The sequence below is a fragment of the Coccidioides posadasii genome, chromosome 3, assembly GCF_018416015.2.
Source record: "Coccidioides posadasii str. Silveira chromosome 3, complete sequence".
NCBI lineage: Eukaryota > Fungi > Ascomycota > Eurotiomycetes > Onygenales > Onygenaceae > Coccidioides > Coccidioides posadasii.
The window spans coordinates 4,630,821-4,651,622 of NC_089409.1; the positions used below are offsets into that span (position 1 = coordinate 4,630,821).

The following is a 20,802-nucleotide window of genomic DNA, read 5'->3' on the forward strand; positions in this document are numbered from 1 at the left end:
TTATTTGCGCTGTCCCAATTTCGCTGGGCAAGATCTATGATATTCTTGTCAAGACGAAAACCCAGACTAAAGCAACGGAGTCGTTGGGTATGCATCGATCCAGCATGCATTAGGTATATGGTCCATTCACACGTGAATAAGACTCGGATGGAGAGATAATTCCATTGCTATATACAAAATACTCCGTACATGCACAGTCGGCTAGTGGCGCAAGGCCTAAGTAAGCAATCGTAGAACTGTCGACAGGGGCTGCTCAGGGCCAATCTCGGGTTTATGTTGGCGAAAATTCGCTCAACGGCTGAAGGCAGGGGGAAAAGTGGAATCCGCGATTCGCCGTATATATTCGGCAATCATGCGTCAAAGACAGTAAACTCCATTCAGAGGAAGCAATATAGACAAAGCAATGTCAGACTGCACTTCAGGCAGTCTAGACAAACCTACAAAGTCTTCCTGTGTGAGGTACTTTCATAATAACTAGGCATACCCAGCCCATTTGTGGCCTGAATGAAAAGCCGCAGGTCAAGTGCCCAAATTATTCTTAAAAGACTTGTTAAAAGATGATCTTAACTTCACAGAACTAGGCTGCATGCACAGCGATAACCGACTCAAGAAGTTTGATGGGATCTTGCAGCCAGATGGGTGTCCACCTGGACCATCACGTGAGGATAAAGTTCTGCATTTGGTATAGCGCCGCGCAAGCGAGTGCCTTTCTTCCTCCCAAACTCCCAAGATCTTCAACCCTCTTTTTTGGTTCTTCTTCATCCAACATCATTTCTTCATCAACCTCTTCTTGTTGTAAAACCATCCTTCTTGTCCTTTAATCTTATCCAATAGGTGAATCAGCGACTGTACATGACTTTTTGACGTCGATAACGTCCGCTGTTTGCCTCGGTTCGACTGTAGGCCATCGCTCGTTGTCTATCTTGCGAAGAGCTGTAGTGCCACGCTTATCCATCACTCAGGTTCAAATCAACGTTGAATTTTATCGCCTCTATCACTTAGATACACTTTACCAACTGGTTTGAGGCCAACGAAGCCCTGTTTCGTGCAGTAGATCCCTCGAAAGTGAGCCTTTTTTTGGGAAGAGACCTAGCTGCTGCTCTTGTCGTTGTGACGCGTGGGAAATTGGCCAGAATATTTTCAGCGTCAGCTGGCCTCCATAACATTTTGAACTGGTATCAACTTCATTTCGCTCCAGCATGTCATCTGCAGTAGCAGAGCTGGATGGCTATCTCCAATCCATGCTTGCCCTCAAGCCCCCTGGTGTATCAGGCTCGAAGATAAACAGCATTACCTCTCTGTGTACAGCCAATGTCCAGGTATGGCCGCGCCTTTCTTTTTGACGACCGAATAATTATGTCGCGATGCGCAGCTGCTTTTGAGAAACACCTCGTATTTCGAACCTAGGCTAATCCTTTTCCTCAATGGTTCTTAGTCCGAGTCTGTCCTTATCCAAAAAATATATACCCACTTCAAAAGAGCACCAGGAACACACAAGCTTGGCGTACTCTATGTCGTAGACTCTGTAACTCGACAGTGGGTTGATTCCGCGCGCAGAGCTGGTCAATCAGCAGATAGCAATGCCCCAGATGGCACTTTTGCCGCGGGTGTCAAGAGAGTGACCGATTTACTTCCAGTGCTCATGGCCGATATTATAAACAATGCTCCTGAAGATCAGAAGGTACGCGTACTCTTAGATGCGGAATGGAAATCAATATTTATCAAGAGAGCCTTTCATATTGAGCCTTAAATCGCCTCATTGAGCTCCATCCCGGTCATGTGTTGACCTAGACAATTTCTAACCTGTATACCCCTGCTATTATTTTCATTCCCCCTTCCACAAAATAGGTCATCTCTTTTGCTCTCTAGCCCGCTTTTCATGCTGTGACTGGATAGTTTCAACTTACGTATGCGCGTTTTCTTCATTTAGGACAAAATCAGAAAGTTGGTTGATATCTGGGAGCGTGGGGCCACTTTTCCAGCCGCTATGCTCTCGTCTTTCAAGGAAAAGCTAAATGCACCAGTATCTCAGAGTAAGCCCTCCCCCTTCGAACTCAACGCGTCTTCCCAATATGTGGTTTAGAAACGTATATCATCGGTCAGAACCACTGGGAGGAGCTTTCTCGGGGTATGTGAACCCAGAATTCTAATGTATGACTTCTTCATAGATGTGGAATCTACCACTCCCGAGGGATCACCAGCACCCGGTTTCAATCCACTTTTGGGGTTAACTCAGCAACAACCACAGCAAGGGGCTTTGGCCGGCGGCTCGGCTCCAGCACAATCAGTACCAGACACCTCAAGCATTTTGAAAGCTCTAGCAGATATGGCTAAACAAAGTACAGCGGCTGCGCCAGCTGTCGCAACAGCCGCACAAACTAGTCCCAATAATGTATTAAATACGCAGAGTGCAGCTCCCGCTCCGGTCTCTTCGTCTGTAGAACAGACTGCGCAACAGTCAAACGGGCAAGGCGTAAACCCGTATGCTGGAAATCTTGCCGCTCAGTTTGCAGGCTTGAGTAATCTCGCCCCAAATATGTTTCCAACCCAACCGCAGGCTCAGCCTACGAACCCTCCTCCTGCTCCGCAGAATCCACTTGCTGCTCTGTTGCAGCAGCAGCAGCAACCGGCGCCGCCGCCGCCTCAACAGCAGCAGCAGCCTCAACAACCCATTAGCACTCTTACGCCTGAATCTCTCCAGCAACAACTAGGCCTTATCCAACTGCTTGCCGCACAGGGCATTCCCCAGGAGCAATGGGCAACTGCACTGCAAATTTTAAGCTTATCTAACCCCGCCGCAACTACTGGCATGGCTCCCCCCAATCCCGCTGTTCTCTCTGGCTTTGGTCAGCCAGCCGCTCAAAATGCATGGGGCGCACCAGCCCACGATACATCATCATCACGTGACCGTGACCGTGAGAGAGATAGAGACCGTGATAGAGACCATGATTATGTGCGCTCCCCGCCTAGCCAGTATCGTCGGCGCTCCCGCTCTCCTGGATGGGATAGGCGGCGTGATGTTTCTCCTCCCCGTCGTCGCGATAGCCCTGTTTATGGGGAGTACCATGGAGATTCTCCTGGTCGTAATCGGGCTGATCCACGTGATATGAGAGGCCGCCGTGGTAATGACTATCGACAGCGTAGCCCTCCGGGAAGACGTCGCCGCAGCCCGACCCCGCCTCGTAAGGATAACTCATTGCCTCCTCCCGGCCCCAAATTTGTTGAATGGGATTACTCTATTGGACAAGGAAATATCAAAGGTATCTGCTCAGACATATGCCGACCACTCATTTCGTCTTTGCTAGTAGGAATTCTTGTTAACATGTTTAATGACTATAGTTCTCAGCCGTACCCTGTTCGTTGGTGGTGTTACGTAAGTACCTCGATTCTGCCTGTACCTCGTACACTATGTAGGCAAATCGCAATGCTAATGTTAGCTAAATAGATCCTCAGAGTCGCATTTACGGACCCTCTTCAGCCGTTATGGGGCAGTCCAAACGTGTATTGTCAATATCGACAAACGGCATGCGTTTGTAAAGATGATCAGCCGACGCGACGCAGTGAATGCGCGCGAGGGAATGGAACAGTACAAGTCTGGCGACATGCAACTTAGAGTAAGCCTTTTCTTTTTTTTTTTTTTGATCGTCGATCCCCTATTTTGGCTACTAATTCTTGATGGTAGACTCGTTGGGGCGTTGGATTTGGTCCAAGAGACTGCAGTGATTACCAAACTGGCATTAGTGTCATCCCAATCGAACGGCTAACTGAGGCGGATCGTAAATGGATGTTAACAGCAGAATACGGTGGCACCGGCGGCAAGCCAATTGAGAGTGGTATGGTTGTCGAAGAACCCGACATTGAAATTGGCGCAGGAGTATCTTCAAAAGGTATGTGTGCTTACATCTTGGTTCGAGGAGCACTGAAATTGACGACCGGAGTAGCAATCAGTCGAAGAATGGCCACGGATCAAGGAGGAAAACGCGGTCCTCAGTCGTCTCGCCCGACACACGATCAAAACCGCTTCCGTCGGCCTGAGCGTGGAATGGATGATGGACCTGCGAACGATCGTGATCGTGATCGCGACAACTCTAACGCTAATAATGTTGCAGTTCCTCCAGCTGTCCCTGGATTCGGTTTCCAGTTCCCAGGCATGCCGATGTTCCCTCCAGGCTTCATGCTAGGAGGCGCACAGCCATCCTCGACTACGACAACTCCTCAGCCTCCTCCACCCGGCTCAAGCAGTTAGATAAAAGCCAAATCCTCCTAAAATTACAAGTTGCAAGTCTACAAATAGCGATTTCGAGAAATGGCGTTAAGTTATTTGTACCTGGGGAAATGGCATCTAGGAAAGCCCGTTGACTCTTTATTCATGGCTTTGACCCTTTTTTTTTTTTTTTTTCCTTTTTCTTTTCGCATGTACTCACAGATTCATTGAGGAAGTCTTTCCTGGTAATCCTTTACCTTTTTTCCTCTTCCGGGTCTACATTGTGTGTTTATTTTCCACTCAGAATCCTCTTTTTTAATATTCTTTTCCAGGTTCAAGAATTTTTACGTGTGATTGTTCTCTTTTCCTGATGCGGTGGGGCTGGGTTATATGGAATGTCTTCTCTTCAACCCTGTACTTGTATGATTATTAGCAACTTTACCTTGTCTAGTGAAAAGCTACCGCTATTTCAGCCAAACTGTGCGCCTTTTTTAACATTATTCAAGGTGATGGTCTCATTCTTTGTAGGAGGCAGAAGAAGCCAGAAATGACTATATTTAGACAATGCGGTTTAGATCAGATTATAATACTGTAACAGCGAGGGCTAGGCCCCAGCAAAGAAGCTCCTTCTTATGGCCTTTCCAAGCCGCATACATCTCGCCGGAGGAAAAAGAGAGGCAGACATCATACATATTTTTTCTATATTGTACCTCACCTCTTGGCTATCTTTATCCTGGGCCAGCTTACATGCCCTTTTGGTCTCCCATATGCCAATAGCTGAACAACGATAAAAGCAATACCATCGAGTTGTAGAGAATGGGTGGATAGATGTGGCTTTAGCATCCCAGTTGCTGGCAGCTCAACACCATTGAAAGCCCTTGCAGTATAGGTATCTGATGACAATTATCCTGAATATCATACCTTAACGCCATAGTTACAACACCAAAAAGGGCGCGTGGAGATGCGCATAATATCTGACGCGGCTGTAGGTTCTCGAATCCGCTTTAAAAAGTACCCACAATACTGCCTCCTCTGAAAAATTGTGCAAGGTCTCAAGTTCAGCTGTTGGCCGGGTCCATTTCCACAAGGCCATGTGAGCTTGCGGCTGAAACAGCAGGGTGATGTCACCGGGAGTATGATGTAAGGAGATGTAGTTTAACAGAAGAGAAGACCTGGACGGTTGCTAAAATCTCATTGTCCAGGTCAGACGAGCGGGAACCATCACGGAAGGTCCGTGATTATTCCACAACAACTGAACTACGTCAGGTCCAGCAGCGCTGAAACTCAGCATTTCCCTGGCATTGTATGTGACAAATTCTCCTGTAATAGCTCAATAAGAAACAACGTGCCGAGTACCTGACGGCATGTAGATCCCGAATCGGCCCACCCACGTTTCCCAGCTCAGAATCCCATTATGAACTGGGGACGAATAGAAATTTTTTTGTGGGAAAGGGGAGCTCTGCAAAAGATGGCAAATAAAATAATGCTATACGGGAGGCGGCAGCCGTGTGCTCAAGGTAGAAATGGGTCATTCCTCATATTCAAGCTATTGCGGGTCCCAGGGTTTGATCCATCGGTATCCACAGCCCATGGTCCAGTCTGTCGGTCAGCGCATATATTTATCCAGGAACATATTTTTTTCAGTGACGTCTTATCCCGTCAGATCCGAGAAGCACACAAGTATGACTTTGCCAGAGACTTTCATTATATTTTATTGTGGTCCCTTATTGGAAAAAAAGAGGGGGGAAAGAAATCCACCGTACTTTTAATAACGTCTTCTCTTATAATTCGGAGTGTTGCAGTGGTTTTTATGCCCATCGGGGATTCCTCGGAGACGTAGTGATGCACGTTCTTCCGTCATCCAGCCTTATAGGAAGCTTTGTCCAAACCACCTTCGCAAGCAAATGACAAACGGGCGGGAAAGCGGCTGCTGCCGAACTGGGTTTGATGTATCCGTAATGCACGTACTCATACGTTGGTAAAGACGGATGTTGGCAAGTGGGACAGCAAGCCGGTTGATTCAGGGCCAAGAGACTGCGCCTGGAAAGCTGGGACAGAGACAAGGTGGCGATGACTGCTCCCAATTGATGCTGTCTGGCCACGATATAGTCGACGACTGAGCGAGGATGCACCTCGAAGTTTGTATGTACTTCATTTTAAAAAAAAAAAAATTCCCAACCAAAACAAGCTACCCTAGAGTCTTGATTGTTTTTATAAAAATATAGCCCTTACTTTTCTTTTCAAACGTACAGAATAAGATCAAACCATATCCAGACTCTTTCATAGAAGGACGATAGATGAAACGTTATCTCCCGTTGCCAATCTTGACAGCCAGATCCTTGGTGTGTGCGAACCAAGATAGCCGTTTCCAAGCCGCGGTCTGCGCAAATGCTTAAAGACTCAGGTTTCATGGAAGTAAATGATTATATTTTGCCGAAACGACGCTCCGTAGATGTACTTCAATCCAGCTCAAAGAGGTCTGGCTGGGAGCAATGCTCTCCTGCAAGTCCAGGTCCGTACGGAGTAAACGGCGAGGTAAGCAGCTTTCGTACCCGTCGATCAGTCGGTCAGGGCGACTCCGGGGAATTCATCTAAATGTACTCCGTAGACAGAATTAAAAAAAAAAAAAATGGGAGAAGCAGGAGACGGTGGTCAGTCTCGGAAATCAGCTGAAGAATAGGAGTTTGTCGTCATTGCTTGAGGGCACTTCGCGCGAGGAAGACAGCCATCCCGGCCGAGGAGATGCTGCTGGCCGGCACAACCACCTAAAGCTCGTGACGGGAAGAAGCTGTTCCTACCCACCGCGTAGAGCGATCGCTGCCAGGCCCGGTTCATCCCCTTTTTCGTTTCAAGCTTCCCGACATGGAAAGCTGTTCAGGTTCAGGGGCTGAGAGAGGTAAATTCAAAACAAACAAACAGACAGACAAACTGGCTCAGAGCTATCCCTGGCGATGAAACCCTTCAGCCCCTGTCATGACGAATTTTTCTCGACTCCTGAGTTGTTCGGCCGGAAACGTTTCGCGAAAGGAGACAACGGCGGCATCACTTTCTCAAGCCAAAAAAAAAAAAAAAAAGGGTGGAGGATTCACATTGGCAAAGCTTGTCTTTCACCCGTCAATTATTTGGCGTCGATCGGTTGCCTCTGATAGTCAGTTACACAGAAACCAGAACAGCTCTTGTTGCTGATTTAATACGATGGCGGTAATATGCCCCAAGTGCCCCGTGCATTTAGATTGGCTGCTGCTGCTTCGCTAGCCTCGCATGTCTTGCATTTGATTTTGTTATCCAACCCCGGAAGGACAAGGGTCTGCGGGAAAAAGACGCCTCGCCATTTGATTCTTGAACTCAGAACTCGGTAGCACGTTCTTCGTGCTAATCCCGGAGAATTCTTCCTTCAAGCAGGTTGCTATTCAACTTTCCGGTCGAAGAATCGTTATCTGCTAAAAATCTTTCAAAAAGCGAGGCAATTGATCCCCTATCTGTATCTTGAGCTACGAAGCTACCAAGCAAGAGCAGAGGAAAACCCTCGTCACCTTGTTCGTGTCTACTGAAGAGCTAGCGTAGAGTGACTACGGGTTGAACCGGGCCGGGGATCGCACAGGGCCGTCTCAGCAGCCGCTGTGATCCCACATGGCATGCGCTCGATCAGCGTGGCAGCTTCGCACACCGTCAGACTTGCACAGCAAATAGGAAGCACAGAGGTCTTTTACGAACCCCCCGCCATGACCTATTTCTCCAGCCAGGTAAGGATGGCTCGAGAATTGAGATCACAAGACACGGAACGACGAAATGTCCAATCGCACGGCGCGAGTAAAGAAGCGTCGCAACCAGCGGTTTGGGAAAAGAGAGCAGGGAACGCTGCTTGCGAATCAGCCCGTCGTTTGCTCCATTATGCGGGAATGAGTTAATTGTTGGCGTTTGCCGACTGTAAGCATGGTCGTGTCCATTCACTGCGGGTTAACTTTGACAGCATGATTGCTTTTGAATGCTTGACCTTTGCCAATTCGAGCCCCAGACTTCGCTCTTGAAACACCGTTCTTTCGTGTTGTCTGCTCTGCGGACAGTTCCATCCCATGCACCTCAGTAAGTTACCACTAAAGGCCGACCGGGCCTGTGACTCGCGCGGGAGCTACGTATTCAGTTACCTAAGCTCGCGAAACCTTCTTCCTGGACAAAATTCCCTCCCCCTCCCCCTGGCTAGAGCTACTATACCCTTGCCCCGATCTGGAGATTGCGAACGGGGTGGTCAGGTAACGTTCCCCGTCTTGTTAAAAAGCCAGAAATTCGCGCGTCTTCGGTGTCGGGACCGATTGCGGTTGACGACAAAGTGGAGTGTGGATGCCTTACTCTTTAAATCAAAGCCGACGTCCACGAGCCCAGGCAATAAATCAGGGGAAATTCCAAGAGGGGGGGCGGACTTGATTCAACTCTGGGGAAGATGTTCACATCTCCAAACCCTTCTTTTTTTTTTCCCAGAGGCGGAAGTATACCGTTACGGTGGTGTATCTCAAATACCCAGCCCCTGCCGTGAGTCCGAATGCCACCGCTTTTCGACTCAATGGGCACGCCCGCGGAGATCCCAGAAAGCTCTCGTTAAGCTTCTGGAATTACACCAGAGGGTACTGCGGTATCGGCTGTTACATACCGCCAATACACTCCCGTACGTTACCATACATACAGTTCAGAGCTTCTTTGGGGGATTTACACAGACCACCCGGTATGCAGATTCTCTTATTGGTGGCTGGCAGATCAGTCTCAAGTCTGATGTCAGCCAAGACCCGTCAGGTTTGGCTTTTTTGGTTCTTCTAGAAGCCACGTCGAACAACCGCGCATCGGAGAAAGTGTTTTTCATTTCTCCGGCCAGGTTTTTATTTTTATTTTTTTATTTTTTATTTTTATTATTTTTTTTTTTATGTGAGGCATTTTCCATTCCGTCTGTCCTTTCCTTTCCTGGGCGAATTACACTTTCTGGCGGCACGGAACTTCCAGCCGCGGAAATGGCTGACCCAGCCAATGTGTCATCTGGAACGTCGCAGCGGGCAAGAAGCCATGACCGCCTGTCGTCAGGATTTCATTCCGCCAGCCTCCTCACGCTGCAGTGGGTGGGCTCGGGGGACTGTGCTCTGGAATTCGGTTGTTGCTCTCGAAATTGGCTCGGCCGTTGCCCTGCAGTAAACTAATATGTAAGGGCGTCGCTTCCGAGGATATCGCCGACGTGGGCTTGGGGAACCTGTTTTTCATGATATTCCGCAAGTTTCGCACACGAGCGGAGACTCGTAGGTGAGGACCCCTTGAGAACCGGAGAAAAAAAAAAGGAAAAATGAAAAAGGAGGGGTGGGAAACGGTTCCCCCGCATAAGACAGCGGCCTCGGGTACACTAGTGATATCAAGCGTTTCCCTAACCTTCTCCGAACCGTAACCTGTAGAACGTCCGCTGGGGAGGGAAAAAAAAAAAAAAAAAAAAAAAAAAAAAAAAAAAAGAAGAAGGGAGAGAGAAGGATAATTCTCGTAGGATTGCTCCCTTCTCGACAACACAAGAGCCGGTGCGCACCTATTGGCAATCGTATTCTTTCAACAATACGGAGTACTCACCGCAAGATCTCTTCGGGAACTCCGGAATCGGTTTCTCGGTTTGCCTCTTCCTTCAGCCGTTGGTTACGTCAGAACCCTTTCGGCTTGCCACCTTCACTGGACTCGAGACGGAGTTCGTATAGCGCCATCAGCGTGTATTCCTCGCTCAACAGCCGGAAGGATGGGGAATGAAAAAAAAAAAGGAAAATTAACTGCGAAGAACCTGGTAGTTCGAACCAGACACATGGGATCCGAAGTTTGGCGTGTGGCGGCAGGATAAACTGCCGGAACGGTCCGTGCGAGATGGGTACCTCGTTTATGTAGATATGTAAGTGTCTGCAATTTCATACACCTTGGAGACGAATGGGAGGAAAGGCAAAAAGTGGCAAGCTCAAGAAGCCGAGATTGCCAGAGTTTTAAACTATGTATGGGAGTACGGAGCCCAGTGTGCCTAAACTTGCTCCTGAGCCGGTGCCTGGAAAGTAATAGCACAAGTTCCCCTTTCCGCTCCGAGGGCGCAACGATTCGGGGTCTTAACCGTTTCACTCCCTCCTCATGGCTACCAAAGGGACTTTGTCAAAGTACGGGATACCTCACGTATCTGCACATTTGGTGGTTGGAACCACCTTGCTAGTAACTTGAAATGCTCTAGTTGCGAGAGCCCCTTCAAGCGCGATCCTATCCCTGTGCGGATCAGCCAATGGCGCAACCTTCGGCTCCATGCGCTCATAAAACTTTGAAGTAGTCCTACCCTGGGGGGGTCACCCAAAGGATGCAAGGCGATTCATGTTTTCATCTTGCCTTTTTCTCTCAATACGTTACAGCAAGTAATCGAGCAGCCCATGGGAATATCCTGTTCTCAATCGATGATGATATCCCTTAAACACAAGGGGGCCAGATCGTAGGGGGATATATATATGTAGGGAGTGTATTTCTGTAGAGATCCCTTTCTTACCGCCAAATGACATGCATTCTCTTACGTTCAGATCAATCCGATGGCACCAACGAGCTCCTTCGGGGAATGGCGGTTCTTGCTTCCAATCCCTGCTAGTCATCATGATGCCTCGTGACTTCTTGCCGACTAGGAACATTTGCTCTCCAGGGCCAAATTGTGCGCATCGCTCGGCCGCGGCATCGTCGGGCGAGAGCGGTTGTCACGGCTGGTTGAGAGGCTCACTCTGCTAGGCACAGTCTCCCGCATCTTAATTTCTTTTCTTTTTTTTTTTTTTTTTTTTTTTTATTTTATTTTTCTCCCTTCACATCTCAAGACTTGCTTCGATGAGCAGCTAAAGACATCAATCATGTGGTCCATCATTTCTTGTCGGGAGAAAAAAAAAAAAGAGTTTGAAGGATTCAGCTCGGTTTATCAGAATGCTTTGAAAAGAAGCCGTTTCAGCCCTCCTTCGGCGCCTGGGTGCCTTTTTATTTTTCTTTTCCTTTTCTAAACGAGAGCATCATTCAATTGCTATAGACACACAACCCCCCTGTTCTGCGGTATTTCCCGAGAACATAAACTTCTTGAAAAGACTATTCGCCATAGAGGTTGAATCGAGCCGAGCTGATTCCATCGCTCCATAATGTTGACAGGCAACAAGTAACATTTTGATATATCTAGGCCCTCCTTTTTTAACTTTGTATACGTGACACGACGATGTACTCTTCAACCAGAGCATCAACCAGAGTGCGGAGTCTGTAACTGCGTGCAATAGTTACATACTACTTTGCCCTCTGATCCGCCACAGCGGAATTTGCCTGAAGCTCTCCGGTTCTGGCCTGACAGGACGGACAGAAACTCTTCAATCACAACTCGCGCCCACGCCCCTTCGGCTTATGTCATCCGGCTTCAATCGTTTGGTTCCGAATTTGTTCCTGGACCAAAACCATTGCCGAAAGTTGCCGGATTTCGAGCTCCCCTTTTTTTTTTTTTCTTTTCTTTTTCTTTTTCTTTTTCTTTTTCTTTCGTTTTTGCCTCCCTGTGTGGGTCAAGAGAGATATCGAGATAAGGCTGCCTCGAAACTTGCCAGAAAACTTGAAAAGGCCAGAAAATAATGATAATAATAATAATAATAATTCGAGGGGGAGGCGAAGAGCGGCAGAGGGGAGATAGGGGCAAATTCGCAGGAGTTTGACGTTTTTGACGTGCTGTCACACTAAGGCGGACGGGAAGGTTACCCGAAAAGAAAAATTTATTGGGCGAACTTCGTAATTATATCGATTTCTGGAAGAGGCAGAAACGAGCCGAGCCATGGCCCGCTGACGTTTCCGTGCATGCATTGGTTATCGATCGTTGACGATTCGATCGATCCCCCGTTTGCATCTTTCTGTGGTCCGCTGTTGGAATGTTGTAATCCCATGGAGCACACGTAACTTTACCTATCCATCGCGACAATGGTTGCATTCCAATTCGAGAATCGAAAGAGTAACCAAATAGTTCATCTGATTCGGCATGCTTCTGAGGAAAATGCACTTGAAAAATCCGCCCTTTTTATGCACACACGGACGCCCATTTTCCATCGCTGCTGGAAGTTCAATACATACTCGGTAAGAATCGCTGGGCGAACCAAGCTCCAACGGACGATCTTGGCTGCAGCGACATCACAAATGCCTCAAAAAAATAAAAAATAAAAAAAATAAGAAGGCCTAGAATACGTTGATCTTGACTTATGAGCAATTGTGTTCTCGGAATTTCTTTCCCCCTTTCCTGCATGCTTCGAGCTGCCCAAACCCCGGGTTCCTTAGCTACGTGTCCTCCGTATTCCGTTCAACCCACCTTCGAAAGCCGCTGGCGTGCATGTCGTCGTAGTCGTTTATCCCACGGCGGAATGGACAAGCGCCAAGACCCCGGGCTGTCGTCCTGTTCCACCATCGCCAAGGCCAATATGCTACATTGCAAAATCACCCTCCGCTTTTTGACTTCCAGCCTCTCCCACCCTGGATCTCTTGGGCGGCGGCGGGGGGGTGGGTTGAAAGAGGAAAAGAGCGCGGCTCTTGCTGGTGAATATTACCGGGGAGGATAGAATCGGCTGGTGGATTGAACAAGACAAATAGTGTGTTTGCTTTTATTTTTATTTAGTTACTTTTTTTCGTTTGCTGACGCTCCTTTTGAAAAATGCTCTTGCGTCTCTGAAAGGTTTCCCGCTAGTAAGTTTGTAAATTCTTCTGCGTCTCTTCATGACCAGAGTAAAGCAGCATTATTCGCTGTAGTTTTATGAAGGTCAATGGACGACAAGAAAGCCACCTTCTTTCGAACAGGGCAGTGTTGTGGTCTTCGACATGGCCGTGGAAAAGATAAGTCATTAAGTGGCGTAAAATCGTCATCAGTAAAATCAAAATGTCTTTCTTGTTTCCCTGTAATTTCCCACAGAGACTCTTGTTCTCCTCTCGGCGGATGAGACCTATTTTCTTGGGTGAAGAGGGTTTCGCGCGCTTTCTTTCAACCTCCTCCCCGGCTCCTAAGACACAAGAGTCTTGGGAAGAGAAGACAAAACCTTGGCGCCACTGTTTTTCGATTGAGGCACAGTCGTACTCCGTGCAGCCAGCTGTCTTCCGCCCGTGCTAAGACTGGGCGGGCAGAACGATGGTTCTTTTTTCGGGCATTGGCACGTTTGCGTAGTTCGAAAGGTTTGGACATGCAGGATTCGGGCTGCGTGTTGCTCGGCAGCTTGGCCGTGAGCCTGCATACACATATGTATGTAGTCACTCCCAACGGGGCCCTTGTGTACAGACTTGAGATACAGGGTTCCATGCCCTCGCCCGAATAAGATGTGCACGGAGAAGTTATAGGAGGGAAAAAATTTTCTTGACAACTACGTATGCGCTCGGGTCTTGGAAGCTTAAGAAGAAGGACGTCTGGGCTCTTGATGGCGATCACGGAAAACGCGTTGGAGCGCTTGGGGTGACAAATCTTTCGCCGACCGCACTGATCATCCAACGCGTTGCCGAACGGTGTGTCGCTTGAACAAAGCCGCGGGGCTTTCTTTGATGCGCAACTATGGAGTACGGATGGCACACATGTAATGCAATATACTCCGTACTCCGTAGATGATGATGGCGACGGTGATGATGGTTATTTTGGATCAATGCGCGGGTGATGCCCCGCGGCCGATCATCTGCAATTCCTCCCCGAGTGTTCGCAGTTCGCCGGAGGGGGTATTCCAATTGGGCTGCGTGGTGAAGGTCTTAGCTTCGCTATGGCGGTGAACTAGCCCATAAGCTACGCCGCATACCCCAGAGCTAAGGGCATTGATGTCAATCCCACGCTCAGGCCGAGTAATACATGCATTAAGTCACATTCTGGAGAAGACATTCTCCGTCGACGATAATCATGAATGGATCTTCCCCCGGAACGAGAGAGCGTGATGATTGAAGGGCCGTTTCTGGAGTAGCCCAAGCGAACTTAAATAATATTATTATCATCATCTTACTCCGTTCTCCGTACATTTTGAGATAATACAGCAACTTTTAACGGGCGGGAATGGCAGGATATAGGTTATTCCAGACTGGGGCGAGTTAAAAAAAAAAGGCTGCATTCTGGTATTCGTTAACGGAGCTCTCTCTTCTGGAGCTTCCCCATCGTTTTCATGAGAGGGAAAAAAAAAAAAGGGGGCGCCATTTAATAATCACGGTCACGTCACTGTTCGTCCGCCATTATCATTGCTCCACAAACTAGCTGGGTGACCGGCGTCGGCAAATGTCCATTCTCCGGTGAGTCCTGATCGCGAGAACGTTCAATTCAGGCGAGATTGGAAATTATCGAAGATAACGACAGATGGCGGGGAAGGGAGCTGAAGGATACATGACAATAGGTGCTTTTACGATTCAAGCAGGATGATGATGAGAGCATGCTAGCAGGATCGAAGACGTAGCCCGCCACTGATGTCAGAAAATTAGATGGGGAAGGGGGAACAATGCCTTGCAGGGCTCGTTCGCGCAAGGTGGTGTGGCCGCCTCTTTTTTGGCCTGCAGGTCGACAAAAAAAACAAAAAAAAAAAAAAAAAAAAAAAAAAAAAAGGACCTGCCCGTCGTTGCTAAAGGATTTAGGGCACGGCCAGTCTTTTGCCGAGAGCAGAGAATTTCCCAACAAAGGATTGGTGGGAATGGCCACCGACTATCAGGACACCAGCGACAAGCGGGTTAGCTCTGAGGGAAATTATGACGGGGTAATAAGTAAAAGGGTTACAACGTAAGTTCTGGGGGCAATTCCGTTGGAGCCGATGTGGTAAAAATGAAAGCAAAGAGGCTTCTTTTGCTGGTTGTTTTGAGCTCCAGGAATTGTTGGGACTCTTATAATCATGAGCAGTACTCCGTTCTCCGTGGCCTTCGTGCCTGTACACAGCCAACGGAGAAGCGATGTTCGAGTTTCGACAGTCCAGTTCGCCCTGCTGTCATTGCTTGATTGCACTAAGGTAAAGAAGCTATCTGCACTCCAGATATCTTATGCTCCGTTAATTTACGTTATGCCGCCCACCATCGACGAGCATGTGTGGAGCAGTACGGTCCCACCCCATCCTAAATATACCAACACAAGTCGCAGAAAGTCTTGCTTGAGTATTCCAGTCCCTCCCGCCCGTACCGATCAGGATGGCGAGGATGTGCCGATAGTCTTTTTTTCGGCGGGACAGCAAGTTACATACAATAACATCCATACGGATGGACAGAAAAGAACTGGAGTGTCAATCTTGTTCTGTTCTGTTTTAGCTGCGGTTTCGGTTATGAAAGGGTTCGTGCAAAGTAATACAGGCAGAAAACGCCAGGCGATGTAAACTGAGACCAGGGGAGGAGGGGGAGGTTTTTGCGAGGGCCAGTCGAATTTGTCAGAGTTACGGAGCACCGAATCCAGCGGCAATTTGATTCGACAGGCAAAAGAAAAAAGAAGAGTCAGCGACGAGGGCAGGTTGCCGCTGCTGTGTATGTTTCCCGTACGGAAGTACCCTGAGCTTACCGTACCTGACGTGCGGTCTCGGTGGTTTGGAGCTCAGAAACGACAAGGTTTTCACCGCGCCTTGCTTCCACGGAGGTGCGGGCACTTGGGCCACCGCGCCGAATTTACCGGTGCTGATCAGAGGCAAGCTCCCACTGCTGCGTTCCTTGGTAATAGCGGTGTATTGTTACATATTCCATCCGTATTACAGACGGATCTCACTCGATGGATAGACCCACTTTGCGGACCCTCCACCAATCAGGGCTCCAGTGCAGGACCCAGTTGTCCCTTTTTCCTCGCCCTTGATTGTAATTTTCCCTCCCGTATTCTTCGTCTCCGTCTTCGTTCCATTCTGTCAGAGTACTCCGTACTCCGTACAGTAAATACCTTTTCATTTTTTTCACGCAGACGATCCATGGGTGATATGCAGAGGAGACTCTCGGGCTGTTACGACCAGTACCACGAATACCCCAAGGCGCACAACAGCTCCCGTCCGGCCATTGTCGTCGATGAGGTGACAAGGCCTGCCTTTTCCTCCCTTTGACTTTTTCCTCGTCTCGCTTTTGAGTTTTCGCGTCTGCCCTCCTCCCATATATCTTCCCTTTCGTCCCTCCCGGCACCTCGTCCTGACCTTTCTCTCTCCTCTTCCTCTTTTTGACACCTTTTCCTCGGCCCTTGTGTCATCAAGTTCCCGTCTTCCCTTTTTCTTTTTTTTTTCTTCCCCCAAGTTTGTGTCGTACGGTCTGCCCTCTGACTGTGCTCTCAAGCTTCCCGCCCTCTTCTTCCCCCTCCCCCCTCTCCCCTCTCCTCTCCTCCTCCTTCTCCCCATCGTCCGCGCCGGTTTAGAAAACTTCACTAACCCCCCAGATTCAACAATTCAATAATTTTCTACCAGGCCACCCTTATTTTCTTCTCTCCCGCGTTAGCAAACTCCAGTCCACTGGATTAAATCAGATCTTTTTCCGATTTCCCCCGGCCCGCGGATCCCTTTGAAAGAGGCTCTCACAATCCGCCAGATCACAATGGCAGAACCGACCGGCTCAACCCGCCCCCAGGGCGAGGGTGTGCCCCCCAACCACCTTGGCACCACCGTCCCAAGTGGAGGCTTCGAGGGCCACGATGAGAAAGCGCACGCTCCTGCTTCCGAGGCGCACTTCGAGAAGAAGCCCATCCCTGACGATGATGAGGAGGAGGAGGACATGGATGCGCTCATCGAGGAACTCGAGTCCCAGGATGGTCACATCTATGAAGAGGATGAGGACACCGGCGAGCCCGGTGGTGCTCGTCCCGTTCCGGAAGAGTTGCTGCAGACGGATACTCGCATGGGTCTCACGGACCAGGAGGTTACGACGCGTCGCAAGAAGTTCGGTCTCAATCAGATGAAGGAGGAGAAGGAGAATATGATTCTCAAGTTCTTGAGCTACTTCGTCGGTCCTATTCAGTTCGTCATGGAGGTGGGTATTTCTACCGGCTTGCGTTGTGTTGAATTGCTATTTGGTTGCATCTTTGTTTCTTCGTCCTCTTCCTCTTGTTTCCTGCCCTACATGTAGGCCGGGGGAGAGAAAGGCAAGGACAAGATGTGACCAGTGGTAATATTTTTTTTTTTTTTTTTTGCCCTTTTTTGGAGAAAATATGTAGCTGATTTTAATAATACAGGCTGCCGCCGTCCTTGCTGCCGGTCTCGAGGACTGGGTCGATTTCGGTGTCATCTGCGGTCTCCTTTTGCTTAACGCCTGCGTTGGTTTCATTCAAGAATTCCAGGCCGGTTCCATTGTCGACGAATTGAAGAAAACTCTTGCTCTCAAGGCCGTTGTCCTCCGCAATGGCCGTCTATCTGAGATTGAAGCCCCCGAAGTCGTACCAGGTGACATCCTTCAGGTCGAAGAGGTAAGCACCTGTCAGGTACAGCCACCACCAATCTGAGACCATTGTTAAACAATTCCGTGTTGTAGGGTACTATCATTCCCGCCGACGGTCGCATTGTCACTGAAGGCGCTTTCCTTCAAGTTGACCAGTCTGCCATTACTGGAGAGTCGCTTGCCGTCGACAAGCACAAGGGCGATACCTGTTATGCCTCCTCCGCTGTCAAGCGTGGCGAAGCCTTCATGGTGATCACTGCCACAGGTGACAACACTTTCGTCGGCCGTGCTGCTGCTCTCGTCAACGCTGCCTCCGCTGGTACCGGTCACTTCACTGAAGTTCTTAACGGTATCGGTACTGTTCTTCTCGTCTTGGTCATCGTCACTCTCTTGGTTGTCTGGGTCTCGTCCTTCTACCGATCCAATGGAATCGTCACCATCCTCGAGTTCACCTTGGCCATCACCATCATTGGTGTCCCCGTCGGTCTCCCAGCTGTCGTCACCACTACCATGGCTGTCGGTGCTGCCTATCTCGCTAAGAAGAAGGCCATCGTTCAAAAGCTCTCTGCCATCGAATCTCTTGCTGGTGTCGAAATCCTTTGCTCTGACAAGACCGGTACTTTGACCAAGAACAAGCTCTCCCTGTCCGAGCCCTACACTGTCGCTGGTGTTGACCCAGAGGATCTCATGTTGACTGCCTGCTTGGCTGCATCTCGTAAGAAGAAGGGTATTGATGCCATCGACAAGGCTTTCTTGAAGTCGCTCAAGTACTATCCTCGTGCCAAGTCCGTCCTTACCCAGTACAAGGTCCTTGAATTCCACCCATTCGATCCTGTCTCCAAGAAGGTCAGCGCTATCGTCGAATCTCCCCAGGGTGAGCGCATCACCTGTGTTAAGGGTGCTCCACTTTTCGTCCTCCGTACTGTCGAAGAAGACCATCCAATTCCAGAGGAGATCGATGCCGCGTACAAGAACAAGGTCGCTGAGTTCGCCACCCGTGGTTTCCGTTCTCTCGGTGTCGCTCGCAAGCGCGGTGAAGGTTCCTGGGAAATTCTTGGTATCATGCCTTGTTCTGATCCTCCTCGCCACGATACCGCCAAGACTATCAACGAAGCCAAGACCCTTGGTCTGTCGATTAAGATGTTGACTGGTGATGCTGTCGGTATTGCTCGTGAAACCTCCCGCCAACTCGGTCTTGGAACCAATGTCTACAACGCTGAGCGCCTCGGTCTTGGTGGTGGTGGTACCATGCCTGGATCTGACATCTATGATTTCGTTGAGGCTGCCGATGGTTTCGCTGAAGTCTTCCCCCAGCACAAGTACAATGTCGTCGAAATCTTGCAACAGCGTGGCTACTTGGTTGCCATGACTGGTGACGGTGTCAACGATGCTCCATCTCTCAAGAAGGCTGATACTGGTATCGCTGTGGAGGGTGCCTCTGACGCCGCTCGTTCTGCTGCCGATATCGTTTTCCTTGCTCCTGGTCTCTCTGCCATCATCGACGCCCTCAAGACTTCTCGCCAGATTTTCCACCGTATGTATGCTTACGTCGTGTACCGTATCGCCTTGTCTCTCCATCTCGAGATCTTCTTGGGTCTCTGGATTGCCATCTTGAACACTTCGCTTAACTTGGAGTTGGTTGTCTTCATCGCCATCTTTGCCGATATCGCTACCTTGGCTATCGCTTACGACAACGCTCCCTTCTCCAAGACCCCTGTCAAGTGGAACTTGCCCAAGCTCTGGGGTATGTCCGTTCTCCTTGGTATCGTCCTTGCTGTCGGAACCTGGATTACCCTCACCACTATGTTGGTTGGCACTGAAGACGGCGGTATCGTTCAGAACTTCGGTGTCCGTGACGAGGTTCTCTTCCTTGAAATCTCTCTCACTGAGAACTGGCTCATTTTCATCACCCGTGCCAACGGTCCCTTCTGGTCTTCTATCCCCTCGTGGCAGCTCGCTGGTGCTATCTTGGTTGTCGATATTGTCGCCACCTTCTTCACTCTCTTCGGTTGGTTCGTTGGTGGCCAGACCTCCATCGTCGCTGTTGTTCGTATCTGGATTTTCTCCTTTGGTGTGTTCTGCGTGATGGGTGGTGTGTACTATATCCTCCAGGGTTCTACTGGATTCGACAACATGATGCACGGAAAGAGCCCCAAGAAGTCTCAAAAGCAACGTTCTCTCGAAGATTTCGGTGAGTACAACCCCTCTGAAAAATGTTGTGGTCTAAGACCCCTGACTAACATGTTCCCGTTTCACAGTTGTTTCATTACAACGTGTCTCTACTCAACACGAGAAGAGTGCGTAAAGGGGAAAAAAAAGAGGGATTTATAGCAAGGCCTTGTTGAGGAATAGATTTGTGGAGTGGAATAGAACCATTTTCTTCTCTTTTTTTTTTTTCCACCGCGGTGCGGGTCTTTTGGTTAGGGGGAACAATACAACATTTTCTTAATCGTCACAGCTTGGTCACAAGCACCCTAATACCCCCCTTACCCCCCCAAAACAACAACAACGTTCGATGAAGCGCCCAAAAAATAGTGATGCTGTCACCCTCCATATAACTTACCTTGGCAAGAGTCACCAGAAATAGAAAAAGATTGAAAATGTTCCCAGTTGTATTTGGACGCGAGAAGGAAAACAATACCCTTTTAAGTTGCCCAGTTTGTCTACGAGAAAAAGAGTGTTTTTCTCCTCAATTGTGTTTTGAATACAAGTTGGGATGCTATTTTTGAATTTTGTACAGTTGTTATTAAACCCCCTCAAATACTAGTTTGACAGCATATATTATTCATTGCTGGTTTTGCATTGACTTGGCTTGTTCTGCTCATCGTGTGTCTTGGACATCGTCGCTGCTGACTCTGGTTCAAAGCTGAAATTTTTTGAGAGCTTGGGTAACTCTCCTCTTCTTCATGGGTACCCCTGTATAGGCCTTCATACGGATATCCTTTGCAACAGTCAATCATGGTTTTGTGGCTAATTTTGATGCTACAGCTTGTGTGTAGGTTGGGTACGGCCGGACAGGACGTCGCTGCAGCATCCTTTCTTCTGACAGCATTTTTCAAGCTGATCGTTTCTTTTCTTTTCTTTTCTTTTTTTTTGTTCTTTGCGGCCAATCGATAAATCCCCCCTTGATAGATCACTCTGCCCCTTGTTCCTTCACCGATTGACCTCGTTGAATTATATAATCTATAATGTCATTTTTGTCCTTGGTGAGCGTTTCCTTCTCGGCGGTATCTTTTCTCTATATGGCT

At 48.8% G+C, this 20,802-nt stretch overlaps 2 protein-coding genes across 2 annotated transcripts; both read left to right on the plus strand.

Annotated features, from left to right (window-relative positions):
• Positions 1 to 1,199: 1,199 nt before the first annotated feature.
• D8B26_006445 (uncharacterized protein) lies at positions 1,200 to 4,679 on the plus strand (the record flags this gene model as incomplete). Its single annotated transcript, XM_003069582.2, has 8 exons — positions 1,200 to 1,319; positions 1,436 to 1,681; positions 1,931 to 2,033; positions 2,169 to 3,260; positions 3,340 to 3,373; positions 3,446 to 3,614; positions 3,683 to 3,887; positions 3,942 to 4,679. The coding sequence occupies 8 exons, from the start codon at positions 1,200 to 1,202 to the stop codon at positions 4,244 to 4,246; spliced, it is 2,274 nt and encodes a 757-aa protein (XP_003069628.1). The 3' UTR covers positions 4,247 to 4,679.
• An 11,594-nt stretch (positions 4,680 to 16,273) lies between these two features.
• Positions 16,274 to 20,332, plus strand: PMA1 (plasma membrane H+-ATPase). Its single transcript, XM_003069581.2, has 4 exons — positions 16,274 to 17,149; positions 17,352 to 17,582; positions 17,648 to 19,745; positions 19,813 to 20,332. Exons 1-4 carry the CDS (start codon positions 16,718 to 16,720, stop codon positions 19,857 to 19,859), a joined length of 2,808 nt encoding a protein of 935 aa, XP_003069627.1. The 5' UTR covers positions 16,274 to 16,717; the 3' UTR covers positions 19,860 to 20,332.
• Positions 20,333 to 20,802: the final 470 nt, after the last annotated feature.

Coding starts and splice junctions, on each gene's coding strand:
- PMA1 (XM_003069581.2), top strand. CDS start 16,718: ATGGCAGAACCGACCGGCTCAACCCGCCCCCAGGGCGAGGGTGTGCCC. Junction 17,583..17,647: donor ACATCCTTCAGGTCGAAGAG/GTAAGCACCTGT, acceptor TCCGTGTTGTAG/GGTACTATCATTCCCGCCGA. Junction 19,746..19,812: donor ACGTTCTCTCGAAGATTTCG/GTGAGTACAACC, acceptor CCCGTTTCACAG/TTGTTTCATTACAACGTGTC.